The sequence below is a fragment of the Pecten maximus genome, chromosome 6 (genome assembly GCF_902652985.1).
Source record: "Pecten maximus chromosome 6, xPecMax1.1, whole genome shotgun sequence".
In the NCBI taxonomy this organism is placed as follows: Eukaryota; Metazoa; Mollusca; class Bivalvia; order Pectinida; family Pectinidae; genus Pecten; species Pecten maximus.
The window spans coordinates 40,843,282-40,857,281 of record NC_047020.1 but is presented as its reverse complement, the minus strand read 5'-3'; the positions used below and the strand labels follow the sequence as shown (position 1 = coordinate 40,857,281).

Genomic DNA, 14,000 nt, shown 5'->3' with positions numbered 1-14,000 from the left:
GAGACTCGCATTGTATTGCTGACTTCAATCTTAAGTTGTGTTTCAAATATGTAAGGACGTTGGGGCTTCAAGCTGAAATCACGCAACAGATAAATTTCTAAACGTCGGTAATAATAATACAGAGAATATATCGTATATCTGCCTGGCACATACTAGATACACACTTCAGTTTCTTTCTTTGTTGAAACGACAAAAATTGTCGTTTGAAAGTGCAGTGGCAATTTGAACTGTTGTCTCGAATAATAAAATGAGCATTTTTAACAAGTACTCAGGGTTTGTTTGTTTGTTTATGTTTTACGGCCCATCGACAACTAGGGTCATTTAGGGCCAAACAATATACTAACATGTTTTATTTTTAAAGTTAAAATCAGACAACGTCATTTTTAAAAGCGTATTGTATATTTAGATCATTATGATAAAAAAGTTGGTTAAAAATGGTAAAATATGTATATGTACGGATAGATTATATGAACTTTGTTATATAAATAGAACGTCAAAGACAGTAACGTAAAAGACATCAAAGTCTATAAAATAGATCGATTTCTTTTAAGTAGCTAAATATTGTTTTCGAATCCACGGAACTGAAAAGGGTTTTCATATCCGGGACTCGAAAGTATTTATCACGAATGTGCTTGAAATCGGAACATTCTATTAAAAAATGCTCCACTGTGAATTGAGCATCACATGCTCCAGCACCACACACGGTGGATCCTCTCGTTTCAAAAGGAACGAATGAGTAGGATATGTGTGCCCGGTACGGAGCCGAGAGAGGACTATTTCCTCTCTACGATCCTTCCGACTTGGTTTTGATGTTTTAAGTTTTGGTTGTACTTTAAAAAGTTTGTTGCTCGTCTCGAGAGACCAGCGTTGCTGCCATTTACTCTGAATGGCAGAACTAATTACAGGTTTGAAATCTGTATATGGTATTTTAATATTTGTTTGTTGCAGATTTAGAGCAAGTTTTACTTGGCGGTCAACCAGTTTGTTGCCTTTAATTCCGACATGGCTCGGAATCCAAAGTAATGTTATTTTGCATTTTTTTAAGATACGAGATATTCGTAAAACAAGGTTTTGTATGAGTATATTCTTTGGATCTCGTGATTGTAAATTCTGAGGGACAGATAGAGAGTCGGAACAAATTATTGCCTTTCTAATGCGTTGTTCTTCGATATGGTCGAGGGCCAAATCGATGGCACATGCTTCCGCAGAGAAGATAGAGGCATCATCTGGTAAGCGGATTGAAGAGCAATGGTGATCGGAATAGCATGCTGCGGAGACCTTTACTCCATCTTTTTAGCCATCAGTGTAGATCTGAACGTGATCGGGAAAATCTTTAATGCATTCCCGAAAGGAGGATTTGTGTTCTTCGGGTAATGCACTCGATTTTGCCCTCACGTGTAGAGTAAGGTTAATATCAGTTGTTTCGACAAGCCATGGCGGTACATCCGATACGGTATATTCGCCTATGTTAAGTTCATGAAGAAAATTCGAAATTCTAATGCCAAATGTTGGTAAGAGTTTTTGGTTTTGAGTGAATATGTTTCGGTATTGCGGATTGACAACAAGATCAAAAGCCGGATTTTTCGGGTTGGATTTCAATTGGGCGGTATATTAAAGCGCAAGTTTTTTTCCTTCGGTCATTTAAAGATGGTTCATTTGCCTCTACATAAAGGCTCTGCACTGGTGTTGTACTCAGGGATATAGTAATAGACTACAGCTCGAAAACTGTCAATTTGTCAGACGTTTGAACTAAAAGTATTGCATATCTTTGGATGAGATACTGTTTGATTAATATATGTCTCCCAATAAATATAGTACATCTAGAATTAAAACATTTTTTGCTGTTTTAACTCCACAACTGCAACAATTTGGTTGTTTGAAATTTAAATTTTGTTTTATTTTACAAAAACGTAAAAGTCCAACAACTATCTCGTCAGAAGGTTAAAGTGTCCGGACATGGGTGGATTGTTTATTAGGGGGTCACAACTCTACCGCACTAAACGCCATGTTTATTGAATGTGCCGACTGCTCTGACCTAGCTTGTGATTGGTCTATATTTGTATTGTCGTATTTTTAAGATATTTGTGATATTGATGTATAACTGTACCGCTTCCTTTTACAACACAATTACAAACATATTGTCAGTCCAGTTAGTCCTCATTTAGTCTGCCATAAATATAAAATACCTTAGAGTTACCGTCAAATAATTCAAAGATCATTAAATTTTGTAGAATTTTATTCAATAATTCAAATTAACATTTAAAAAAAAATCTAAATGTAATCTTTGTATTCATTGAGGTAATATCAGATTTTTTTTATAAGACAGGTACAATTTTTATATAGGGTAGAATCAAATAGGCAGTAACCAAACACAAAAGATGACACAAAGAAAGTGTGTGTGGCTCGACTGTTATAGACACAGAGTGTGTGTGGCTCGACTATTATAGACACAAAGATTGTGTGGCTCGACTGTTATAGACACAAAGAGTGTGTGGCTCGATTGTTATAGACACAAACAGTGTGTGGCTCGACTGTTATAGACACAAAGATTGTGTGGCTCGACTGTTCCAGACACAAAGAGTGTGTGGCTCGACTGTTCCAGACACAAAGAGTGTGTGGCTCGACTGTTATAGACACAAAGTGTGTGTGGCTCGACTGTTATAGACACAAAGTGTGTGTGGCTCGACTGTTATAGACACAAAGTGTGTTTGACTCGACTGTTATAGACACAAAGAGTGTGTGGCTCGACTGTTATAGACACAAAGATTGTGTGGCTCGACTGTTATAGACACAAAGAGTGTGTGGCTCGACTGTTATAGACACAAAGATTGTGTGACTCGACTGTTATAGACACAAAGAGTGTGTGGCTCGACTGTTATAGACACAAAGAGTGTGTGGCTCGACTGTTATAGACACAAAGATTGTGTGACTCGACTGTTATAGACACAAAGAGTGTGTGGCTCGACTGTTATAGACACAAAGAGTGTGTGGCTCGACTGTTATAGACACAAAGAGTGTGTGGCTCGACTGTTATAGACACAAAGAGTGTGTGGCTCGACTGTTATAGACACAAAGAGTGTGTGGCTCGACTGTTATAGACACAGAGAGTGTGTGGCTCGACTGTTATAGACACAAAGAGTGTGTGGCTCGACTGTTATAGACACAGAGAGTGTGTGGCTCGACTGTTATAGACACAGAGAGTGTGTGGCTCGACTGTTATAGACACAAAGATTGTGTGGCTCAACTGTTATAGACACAAAGAGTGTGTGGCTCGACTGTTATAGACACAAAGAGTGTGTGGCTCGACTGTTATAGACACAAAGAGTGTGTGGCTCAACTGTTCCAGACACAAAGAGTGTGTGGCTCGACTGTTATAGACACAAAGTGTGTGGCTCGACTGTTCCAGACACAAAGATTGTGTGGCTCGACTGTTATAGACACAAAAAGTGTGTGGCTCGACTGTTATAGACACAGAGAGTGTGTGGCTCAACTTTTCCAGACACAAAGAGTGTGTGGCTCGACTGTTATAGACACAAAGTGTGTGGCTCGACTGTTATAGACACAGAGAGTGTGTGGATCGACTGTTATAGACACAAAAAGTGTGTGGCTCGACTGTTCCAGACACAAAGATTGTGTGGCTCGACTGTTATAGACACAAAGATTGTGTGGCTCGACTGTTATAGACACAAAGAGTGTGTGGCTCGACTGTTCCAGACACAAAGAGTGTATGGCTCGACTATTATAGACACAAAGAGTGTGTGGCTCGACTGTTATAGACACAAAGTATGTGTGGCTCGACTGTTATAGACACAAAGAGTGTGTGGCTCGACTGTTATAGACACAAAGAGTGTGTGGCTAGACTGTTATAGACACAAAGAGTGTGTGGATCGACTGTTATAGACACAAAGAGTGTGTGGATCGACTGTTCCAGACACAAAGAGTGTGTGGCTCGACTGTTATAGACACAAAGAGTGTGTGGATCGACTGTTATAGACACAAAGAGTGTGTGGCTCGACTGTTATAGACACAAAGATTGTGTGGCTCGACTGTTCCAGACACAAGGAGTGTGTGGCTCGACTGTTCCAGACACAAAGTGTGTGTGGCTCGACTGTTATAGACACAAAGATTGTGTGGCTCAACTGTTATAGACACAAAGATTGTGTGGCTCGAGTGTTATAGACACAAAAGATTGTGTGGCTCGACTGTTCCAGACACAAGGAGTGTATAGCTTGACTGTTCCAGACACAAAGAGTGTGTGGCTCGACTGTTATAGACACAAAGATTGTGTGGCTCGACTGTTATAGACACAAAGAGTGTGTGGTTCGACTATTATAGACACAAAGAGTGTATGGCTCGACTGTTATAGACACAAAGAGTGTGTGGCTCCACTGTTATAGACACAAACAGTGTGTGGCTCGACTGTTATAGACACAAAGAGTGTGTGGTTCGACTGTTATAGACACAAAGAGTGTATGGCTCGACTGTTATAGACACAAAGAGTGTGTGGCTCCACTGTTATAGACACAAACAGTGTGTGGCTCGACTGTTATAGACACAAAGATTGTGTGGCTCGACTGTTATAGACACAAAGATTGTGTGGCTCGACTGTTATAGACACAAAGAGTGTGTGGCTCGACTGTTCCAGACACAAAGAGTGTGTGGCTCGACTGTTATAGACACAAAGATTGTGTGGCTCAACTGTTATAGACACAGAGTGTGTGGCTCGACTGTTATAGACACAAAGAGTGTGTGGCTCAACTGTTATAGACACAAAGAGTGTGTGGCTCAACTGTTATAGACACAGAGTGTGTGGCTCGACTGTTATAGACACAAAGAGTGTGTGGTTCAACTGTTATAGACACAAAGAGTGTGTGGCTCCACTGTTATAGACACAAACAGTGTGTGGCTCGACTGTTATAGACACAAAGATTGTGTGGCTCGACTGTTATAGACACAAAGATTGTGTGGCTCGACTGTTATAGACACAAAGATTGTGTGGCTCGACTGTTCCAGACACAAGGAGTGTTTGGCTCGACTGTTTCTGACACACAGAGTGTATAGCTCGACTGTTCCAGACACAACGAGTGTGTGACTCGACTGTTACAGACAAAAGAGAGTGTGTGGCTTGACTGATCCGAACACAAAGAGTGTGTGGCTTGACTGTTTCCGACACAGTGACACACCAGGAGTTAGTATCTGCTTGTAGATTGTGGCTTCCTCACTGAAAATACGAGACACTCACTGCATGTTATGAAAGATACCAGGGGAAAATGTCTGCCAATGAACAAACATAGAAACACAGGACATTGCTCTGTGATCTCAGCTTCCAAAGAAATCAAACTCCTCCAGGTAGGGATCAAACACTTACCTCAGATCTGCACTTCTCTACAGATAGAACCATCATGACACCCTGAAGTCTTAGCATTGTAGTAATGGACCTAAAACCTAATGTTCAGTCAGGATGTTGCATAGAGGGATTACAAACCAATGGAATTGGCAAACACTTGGTAAAGACCTCAAAACAGATATTCTAAGTAACTAAGCTAGTCACCAAGCCCAAATCTGTAATATACACCTGTGTATCAATCAGAGTTGAGCCACACACTCTTTCACACCGGTGTATCAATCAGAGTTGAGCCACACACTCTTTCACACCGGTGTATCAATCGGAGTGCAGCCACACACTCTTTCACACTGTTGTATCAATCAGAGTGGAGCCACACACTCTTTCACTCCGGTGTATCAATCAGAGTTGAGCCACACACTCTTTCACACCGTTGTATCAATCAGAGTCAAGCCACACACTCTTTCAGACCGGTGTATCAATCAGAGTTGAGCCACACACTCTTTCACACCGGTGCATCAATCGGAGTTGAGCCACACACTCTTTCACACCGGTGTATCAATCAGAGTTGAGTCACACACTCTTTCACACCTGTGTATCAATCGGAGTTGAGCCACACACTCTTTCAGACCGGTGTATCAATCAGAGTTGAGCCACACACTCTTTCACACCGGTGCATCAATCGGAGTTGAGCCACACACTCTTTCACACCGGTGTATCAATCAGAGTTGAGCCACACACTCTTTCACACCGGTGTATCAATCAGAGTGGAGCCACACACTCTTTCACACCGGTGTATCAATCGGAATGCAGCCACACACTCTTTCACACTGATGTATCAATCAAGAGTCAAGCCACACACTCTCTCACACCGGTGTATCAATCAGAGTTGAGTCAGACACTCTTTCACACCTGTGTATCAATCAGAGTTGAGCCACACACTCTTTCACATCGGTGAAAAAATTGACATAGACGTACTAAACTCAGTATCAATGCTGCATTAGGAACTATGAGAACCATGACAGCTGTTCTGAATAGACTGGACTACATGTACAAGTATCACAAAAACCATACACAATTTATATACATGTAATTGCAAAACATGATGGAAAGATCATGGCATACACAGAGTAATAGTACAAGCTTGTACATATTTTAATTTTAGCAGTAATCTTATTTGAGTGCTTATAGCTTTCGGAAGTATTGAGCTAAATCATGACAAAATTTGAATGTGCTAAAATTATTACATTATACTGATAATTCTCCGTGTACAAAACACAGCTATAAACATTCCCATGATCTGCACATAGGCAACATTTACCAAGACAAGATCACAGTCAGTGTTAGAAAGTAAACGTTCTAGTACTCAATATAGTCATAAATCTTTATGGCACATGCAGAATTATTGGCAATTTGCACATTCCAACTGAAGTTGGTTCATTTCTCAAAATTGCAATTTCATTGCAAAAACATATTTTGTTTTTTCTCTGTCTTAGGCATAAAAAAAGTACACTGTAATTATATGTATACAATGTATATATAATATGGGGTGGGAAAATATGGCCATCCAAAATTCACTCAATAACTGATAAATGAGAGGTAATTATGAAAATATTGAATATTGAAGTCTCACAATAAAAAACTCAATTTTGCACATGACTTCAAAACATTAGTTATATTCATACTGAACTCTTAATTAATTCACCTGGGAAATAAATAAATAATACTCAACTCATCCCTGTGTAAAAACATCTTTGGTGGGTTCATCATATTACCTCCCTTCAACAATGATCGCAATTCATTAAAAAAAAAAAAAAAAAAAAACCTTCAACAATGATCGCAATTCATTAAAAAAAAAAAAAAAAAAAAAAAGTTATACATAAAGGGCCATAACTCTGTTTAAATGGGGAATGAGGCTTGACTTACAAGCACAACACTAAATTTGTGAATATCTTTAATGCAGCAGATTCGGTGAATGTATGAAAAAACATAAATTTGAAAACAAGGGCCATATAACACTAATATATAACATGTACAATGTAAACTAGAGATTGTCTTCCCTTGTCACATTTACTGTTCATTGCAAAATAATATTAACCTTGCAGTTGACATGACCTACATTTTATATGTATTTTATCCATAACCTTGAATCATAGACATGGGCATGAGCCCTTTTTTAATTCAAGCAATATTTACCAGTAGATAGATTCATAATTTTACTGTGATCATTGACTTGTAGACTTAACTTAGCTTCAATTTCATGACAAAGAATGATCACAAAAAATCACTTATGACAAATAATAAATAATCAAAATCTTTTGTAATAGATATATTCATAGTAACAGTGACCTTCAGTTGAAAGTTGCAATGACCTAACTACAGTACAAATAATAACATCTGTATGTAAAGTTTCAACAAGAATCTAGATAGCAACATAATAATAAATCTTATCATATGTGAAATCCTGATATAAGCTCCTAATCCTAACGAATGTCAATTACTTCAACTTGGCCTTATTGACACAGGCAGATTTGATGTATCACAAAACAATGCAAAACATAAATGATAAAAGGAAAGAAACTTCACAGGTGTTCTTTCAAATTATACGTTGCATAAACTGATTACAATTCACTCTATTGTGTACGGCACACAACACTATTATAACATAAATCACCATCTTTTGGAAAGACATTTACACACAAATACAACACATTCAGTTAAATACACTATACTAGGTATATTATCATAAATCTGCAAATTATTCTTAGAATAACAAACTAAAATCATTTGATTTATAATCAATATTGCAAATAAAGCTTGTAGCTTTTGAATATAAGTGAAAAAAGTTTTTTCCTTCAGATGATATGAAAAAAACAAGATGCCCACAGTGCCTTTATCGCTCACCTGGATATGGCTGTAAATATGAAGAAACTCTACCTTTCAACAGAAGAAGGATTTGCTATATTTCCCCTACTTGTCCCACCCCCCACTAGAGGCCCCTGGGGGGCCAGGCCCACCTTTAATGCAAAATTGATTCCCCCTCACCCAAGGATGATTTAGACCAAATTTTGACAGGATTCGATGCACATTTCCAATGTTTGAACCTGCCCCTTGGGGAGGCGGGGCTGACCCAATTTTTATACAAAACTGGTTCTCCTTCACCAATTTGAAAGGATACCCCATATCAAATTTGGTTGAAATCTGCTCAGTGGTTCAGGTTTATGACTAGTACTAGTACTAATGTAATGTTGACAGAGAGGACAGATGCTATGCCATGGCATATAAGCTCATTGGTTCTTAGGACTCGGTGAGCTAGAGTGTTCTGGAAGTATGCAGGTATATAAACTGTATGATCGCATGAGTTGAACACATTTCTAAGATTTTTTCAATATTCATATAAAAGTTGCATAGTGATGATGATCTCCAATTAGTTCAACACCATTTAGGGTGATCGGGCCCCAATTTCATCAATATTCCTTAATTTCAACATTTCCATAGAAAAGGGTTACCGTACCGTACCGTATTTAAGGAATGTTTCTTAACTACATGCAAAAGATTTCCTTAAATCCATTAAACGCTTTCCTATGGAATAATTTAAGGAACGTGGATGAAATCAGTGCCTAGATAAACGGATTGTAGCACTAATACTGTGGATACCTCCTACATCACATGACGATCATGTCATGTAATTTAGTTGATGCCACATGTGCAGTCTTGGCCTTCTTTCCAAAAACACCTTACAGATCGAATCTGATATCACATATATATATTATAGTTTTTATAATTTATACAGTGTTATTTTCAATCTTATTTTCCAGGAAACTGTGACTGCATAAATTGGAAAAATGTTTTCATCACTTTGGGAAAATAATAGAACACAAAAACTATCAGTGTTAATAGTTTCCCATCAATCATTTAAATGACTATGATTTTCAGGAAGCTATTCCAAAAAATATTAAAAACATACAAAACAAAACTTCATAACTTGATCAAATAGACTTGAGAAAATCAAAAATAATCTGTGAAATGAAAATATAATCACCGGTATCTATCAGTGTTCAGACATTATCTACTGTCACTACAAAAGCAGTCTTTGTGAAACATATATGTGAAGGTCGGTGTTTATGGGCATTTAAGCTGTATAACCCAATAACTAGCTTCCAGTGTGGTCAGCACTTCGATTAGGTGACTGTTTCATTGTGATCCGGTACACGCAACAAATGCTGATCATTACATTAAGTAACCATAACAAGATGTCATATTTAGCTGTTGTCCACATTACCTTCATAATGACAATATATAGCATCTGAGGAGCTGGGGTGTATTTTCTCGATGCAAAAAAGAAAAAATGGCCATATATAAAATTATAACATTCCAGCAGTAATATGCATGTCTTCAATTACATCTTTCACCTTTAAAGCTACTTCATCTGCGTCTCTGTGTTTGCAAATTCGGTAAATAAAAGGAAGTCTTTCAATGATTTAGGTAGTGTCATTTCCCTGATATTATCATCAATACTGGCAGGTATGTTATTTCTGATGGAGATCCGGCAGATCTCCTTCAAGGAATACAATGGATAAAGCATACTTTGTATCCATGGCGATATCTTATCGTAACTACTGCAGATATTGAGCTGCTGCATCTTGTATGTCAGCTGTGCACTCTGACTCGAAGGCTGAAACCCAGCAGCCAATAGAAGACGCCAGGACATCAACTCTTTGCTGTATGGACCAATCACTTCCGGGTTTTCAAGAATGGATTTGGAAAAACTTAACGACACCAGTTCCGTCATTTCATCTGGTGTGAGGGAGGCCCCGTACGACAGAAGCAACCGTATCTTTTCAACAGAATTGTGAACATAGGCAAAGATGAGTGGTTTTTGCTTCCTCCACCCGCCTCCTTTGTTGACATCAGCACCGTGCTCAAGAAGAAGCTTGACAATGTTGCAGGGCACATTGACAGAGGAGCAAGCAGCCCCAAGAGGTGTACATTGATTATCATCCAGCATGTTGATGTCCATGCCTAGTTCTAAGAGTTCTCGTATCAGCTCAGCATCTTTGTATTGCACAGCTGTTGGCAACAGTGTTGCTTTGGAAATATCAGCATTGGCCTGCAGCAATACCTGTAATGATAAGATTTTCTTTCTTTACAGAACTAGATTTAAAAGAGAATTATAGTACAAGCAAACCATGTTATATCTCCTCCAAACAACATTCAGTTACACAACGGCTAAGATCACTTGACCTTCGGACAGGTGAGGTAACAAATAGGATAGCAGAAAAATATACACCCATTTATAATAATGTCACCGTTCACTACAAAGTCAATGTTCAATTTTCTAACAGTTGGAGGAAAATAGTCTTCATTCTATTAAACACAACCTAATATCATGATTATTATGTTTCAATGAAATCGATAGAAAACCATAGAAAAAGATCTCCGCATAAGAGATCTTTTGTGTTTGTCTCCTTGTGATAAGTGCACAACTGATGCCGACTTTAAAGTACTACCTCATGATCACTGAAGCATACTGCTAAAGATATCTGACTTTGAAACTTTCATCTGCAAAGAAATTTATAAATGAAAGAACTACAAATGAATATACCTATATATAGATGCTGGATGTTAAATATCTGTAGTTATTTTACCTTTGTGATCTGTATCGGAGGGAAATAACTTGGATGGCTTTGGCCAAGATTGCTGGAGCCTGGTCGATGCGTCCAGAATTTAGCATTACGACATGTAACTCTGATTGGACAGTCACCATCAACGGTCTGAATGTTAACATCACAGTTGTGTCGTACCAATAATGATACCATTGCTAAATCATCTGCCTCGCAAGCTGTGAACAAAGGTGTCCGGCCCATGTTGTCTTTCCAGTCTACATTAGCACCACTGTCAAGCAAAAATTGTAGAATTTCTAGAAAATCGTCCGTCTTTTCATCGTCATTTCCATCTATTATTCTGTCACCTCCTTCACAAGTGTAATGCAGTGCAGTCTTACCATCATTTCCTGGAGCACCTATATCAGACCCCTCCTGCACTAACATTTTCACCATTTCTACATTGCCCTGCTTACAAGCCAGACTCAGTGGTGTGAGGTTATTAGTTTCTTCGGGCACAAAATCTGGACAGTCCAGTGGCTCAAAGCCGGTCTCAACTCCATCACTTGATGCCATGCTCTCTCACGTCACAAAGGCAGCCATTGTGTTGTTTCTATGGCAACAAAATTCATATTACCAATTATCACATTAAAATCTTCAGTGTGTTGCATTAACAATATCTTATCTTGCAACAAGCATTGTATAACTTTAGAGTATAGTCAATAGCTTAGAATCATGCTTTATTATAAGTTATCAGTACTTATCATTGGTCAATAAGATTTAGAAAAGGTATTTAACTTTAATTGATTGAAAATGAGAATATGCTGTTGTATATATTCTTTACACCATTATAACTGCCTTCCAAATGTTTTGAGCTTCTTATTTTAATATGAATTTTGAGTAAATATATAATTATCATAGCATCCTGAATGAATCTGTCATGCTCCTCCCGAGTCCTATTTTTTTTTTTTTTTTTAATATAACTTTCTGTCTGAAGCGATCATTTTTTTTTGGTCTTAGTTTTCATTTGATTAAGTTTTGGATGTTTCTTAGGTACCTTGACCAGTGGCAGTCCTAAAATAAACCACAATATGAACATACAAAGACTTATATTAGCGTACTACAGTCACAGGGTGTCATTTTATACATTTTTGTGATGAGCAGTGTAAATTATATACTTAGCTAAGGGATGTATGAAATTAACATCTTTAAAATGAAAAGATTATAATTAATTATCGATCAACCATCGATAACTAGGATTTTATTCTAGTTTGGGTATTTTATAAATAGGGATCCTTTTGAGATTAAGGGGACTTCCAGAAGATAGTGTGGCACTTTTCATTTTGATTTTTTTTTCTTCAAATGTTTACAGGGACGGCTTGGTGGATATTACTTTTTTATTAGGCTAACTTATATTCGTTAGCTTCATATGCCTTGTTATACAAAATTATCTATATGCCTGCATGCAAAAGTGTCATCCTTAAAGTGCTCTAATATAAACAGAGAAGTGGATTATTTACGCTTGTCATAACATCATGCAAAAACCTGACAATATGAACCTGGTCACCACAAGGCCTAGTATACGCACTAGTCTGGCACTGGTATAAATTAGGTCAGGGTTACCGAATTCCTTTCACGATAGCAGCATATTTATCAGCTTTAAGGACGTCATTTAGCCCTGGTAAAATAACATATTAACAGGGTTGTAGATGCTCACGTTTCAGCCAGATGTCTAGGTATTTTGAACGGTCAGGAAAAGGCTGTAGTGTCTCTATTGCAGACGATCATTTACATCAGGTCTGGCCGAGTTATAGTTGACATGCAGAAAGCACATGCAAATTACTATCGACCAATCAGCGAAAAGAACTATCAAAAAGTAGACTGATTTGTTTACACTTAATTATTTAACGACATAACTTTTCCGTCATAGATTTTCTAGTTATTCTCATTTCTAAATTATTCCAATAAATTCTTTATTTCATTTAATTTCACATGGCGGTTTGATTATTGAATCTAAATCGATATGACAACTAAGGGACTTGCATCGATGTCGCAAAATCTTGTTTGGTGCTAAATAAGAACCGCAATAGTTACATAGGCCTAGTTGATTGTCACGCCACTTATGAACGCCAAATTAACATATATTCAATTAATTGATCCTATCTTCAATTAATTGAAGATAGGTTCAATCTAATTGAAGATAGGTTCAATTTAATTGAAGATAGGTTCAATTTAATTGAAGATAGATTCAACTCAATTAAAGATAGGTTTAATTCAATTATAGAGATAGGTTCAATTCAATTAGAGATATGTTCAATTCAATTAGATATAGGTACAATTCAATTAAAGATGGGTTCAATTCAATTGAAGATAGGTACAATTCTATTAAAGACAGGTTTAAATAAGACTAATTGAACCTATCTTCAATTGATTTGAACCTATCTCTAATTGAATTGAACCTAGAGCTCTCGAATTGAATTGAACCTATCTCTAATTGAATTGAACCTATCTCTAATTGAATTGAACTAATATACATTGTATACATGCACATACAATACTGTCTGATAATTGGCCTACTGTAATTATGTATAGCTATTCCTCAACAGAATTACATCAAATGGTTCTTTACTGACTTATATAAAAAGTCAAGTCAAGGTATTGTATGTCATGATAATTATGAAAATGTTTGTACTGTTCCCTATATGCTTGTTTTGCATTTGGATGAAATAAAAACTTAAAAACTTGTAATTGGCGTTTGCTTGACATTCATTCAGTTTTCACAGATCTTTTGATCAGTATTCGTTCTCTTTGATATTAAATTCATAAGGATTTTCAAACTCAGGTTGTTTCTAATACCTTGTCAAATAATTCAGTATCTGACAATAATTTGTATTTTACAATGCTGCAACTTGCAAGTGATTACATTGCTGTACTAGTCTATTATCTTATTATTAGTTAGAATCACGTCACTTGATAAATATACTGTTTGGTGATATTGAATAAACTTGTACGTTATCAATAAAATTAGCTCATTATTGTTCAACTAATTAAGT

At 37.2% G+C, this 14,000-nt stretch overlaps 1 protein-coding gene across 1 annotated transcript; it reads right to left on the bottom strand.

The window, feature by feature from the left end:
* Nucleotides 1-2,218: 2,218 nt before the first annotated feature.
* Nucleotides 2,219-12,772, bottom strand: LOC117329790 (putative ankyrin repeat protein RF_0381). Its single transcript, XM_033887932.1, has 3 exons — nt 12,665-12,772; nt 10,993-11,560; nt 2,219-10,466 (listed from the first exon to the last, which is right to left on the bottom strand). Exons 2-3 carry the CDS (start codon nt 11,521-11,523, stop codon nt 9,765-9,767), a joined length of 1,233 nt encoding a protein of 410 aa, XP_033743823.1. The 5' UTR covers nt 11,524-11,560; nt 12,665-12,772; the 3' UTR covers nt 2,219-9,764.
* Between the last annotated feature and the right edge of the window lie 1,228 nt (nt 12,773-14,000).

What these genes read in the sequence shown, in the direction of transcription:
- LOC117329790 (XM_033887932.1), bottom strand. Translation starts at nt 11,523, where the DNA reads ATGGCATCAAGTGATGGAGTTGAGACCGGCTTTGAGCCACTGGACTGT. An exon ending in CTCCGATACAGATCACAAAG is followed by an intron (nt 10,467 to 10,992) that starts GTAAAATAACTA and finishes TTATCATTACAG; the next exon opens with GTATTGCTGCAGGCCAATGC.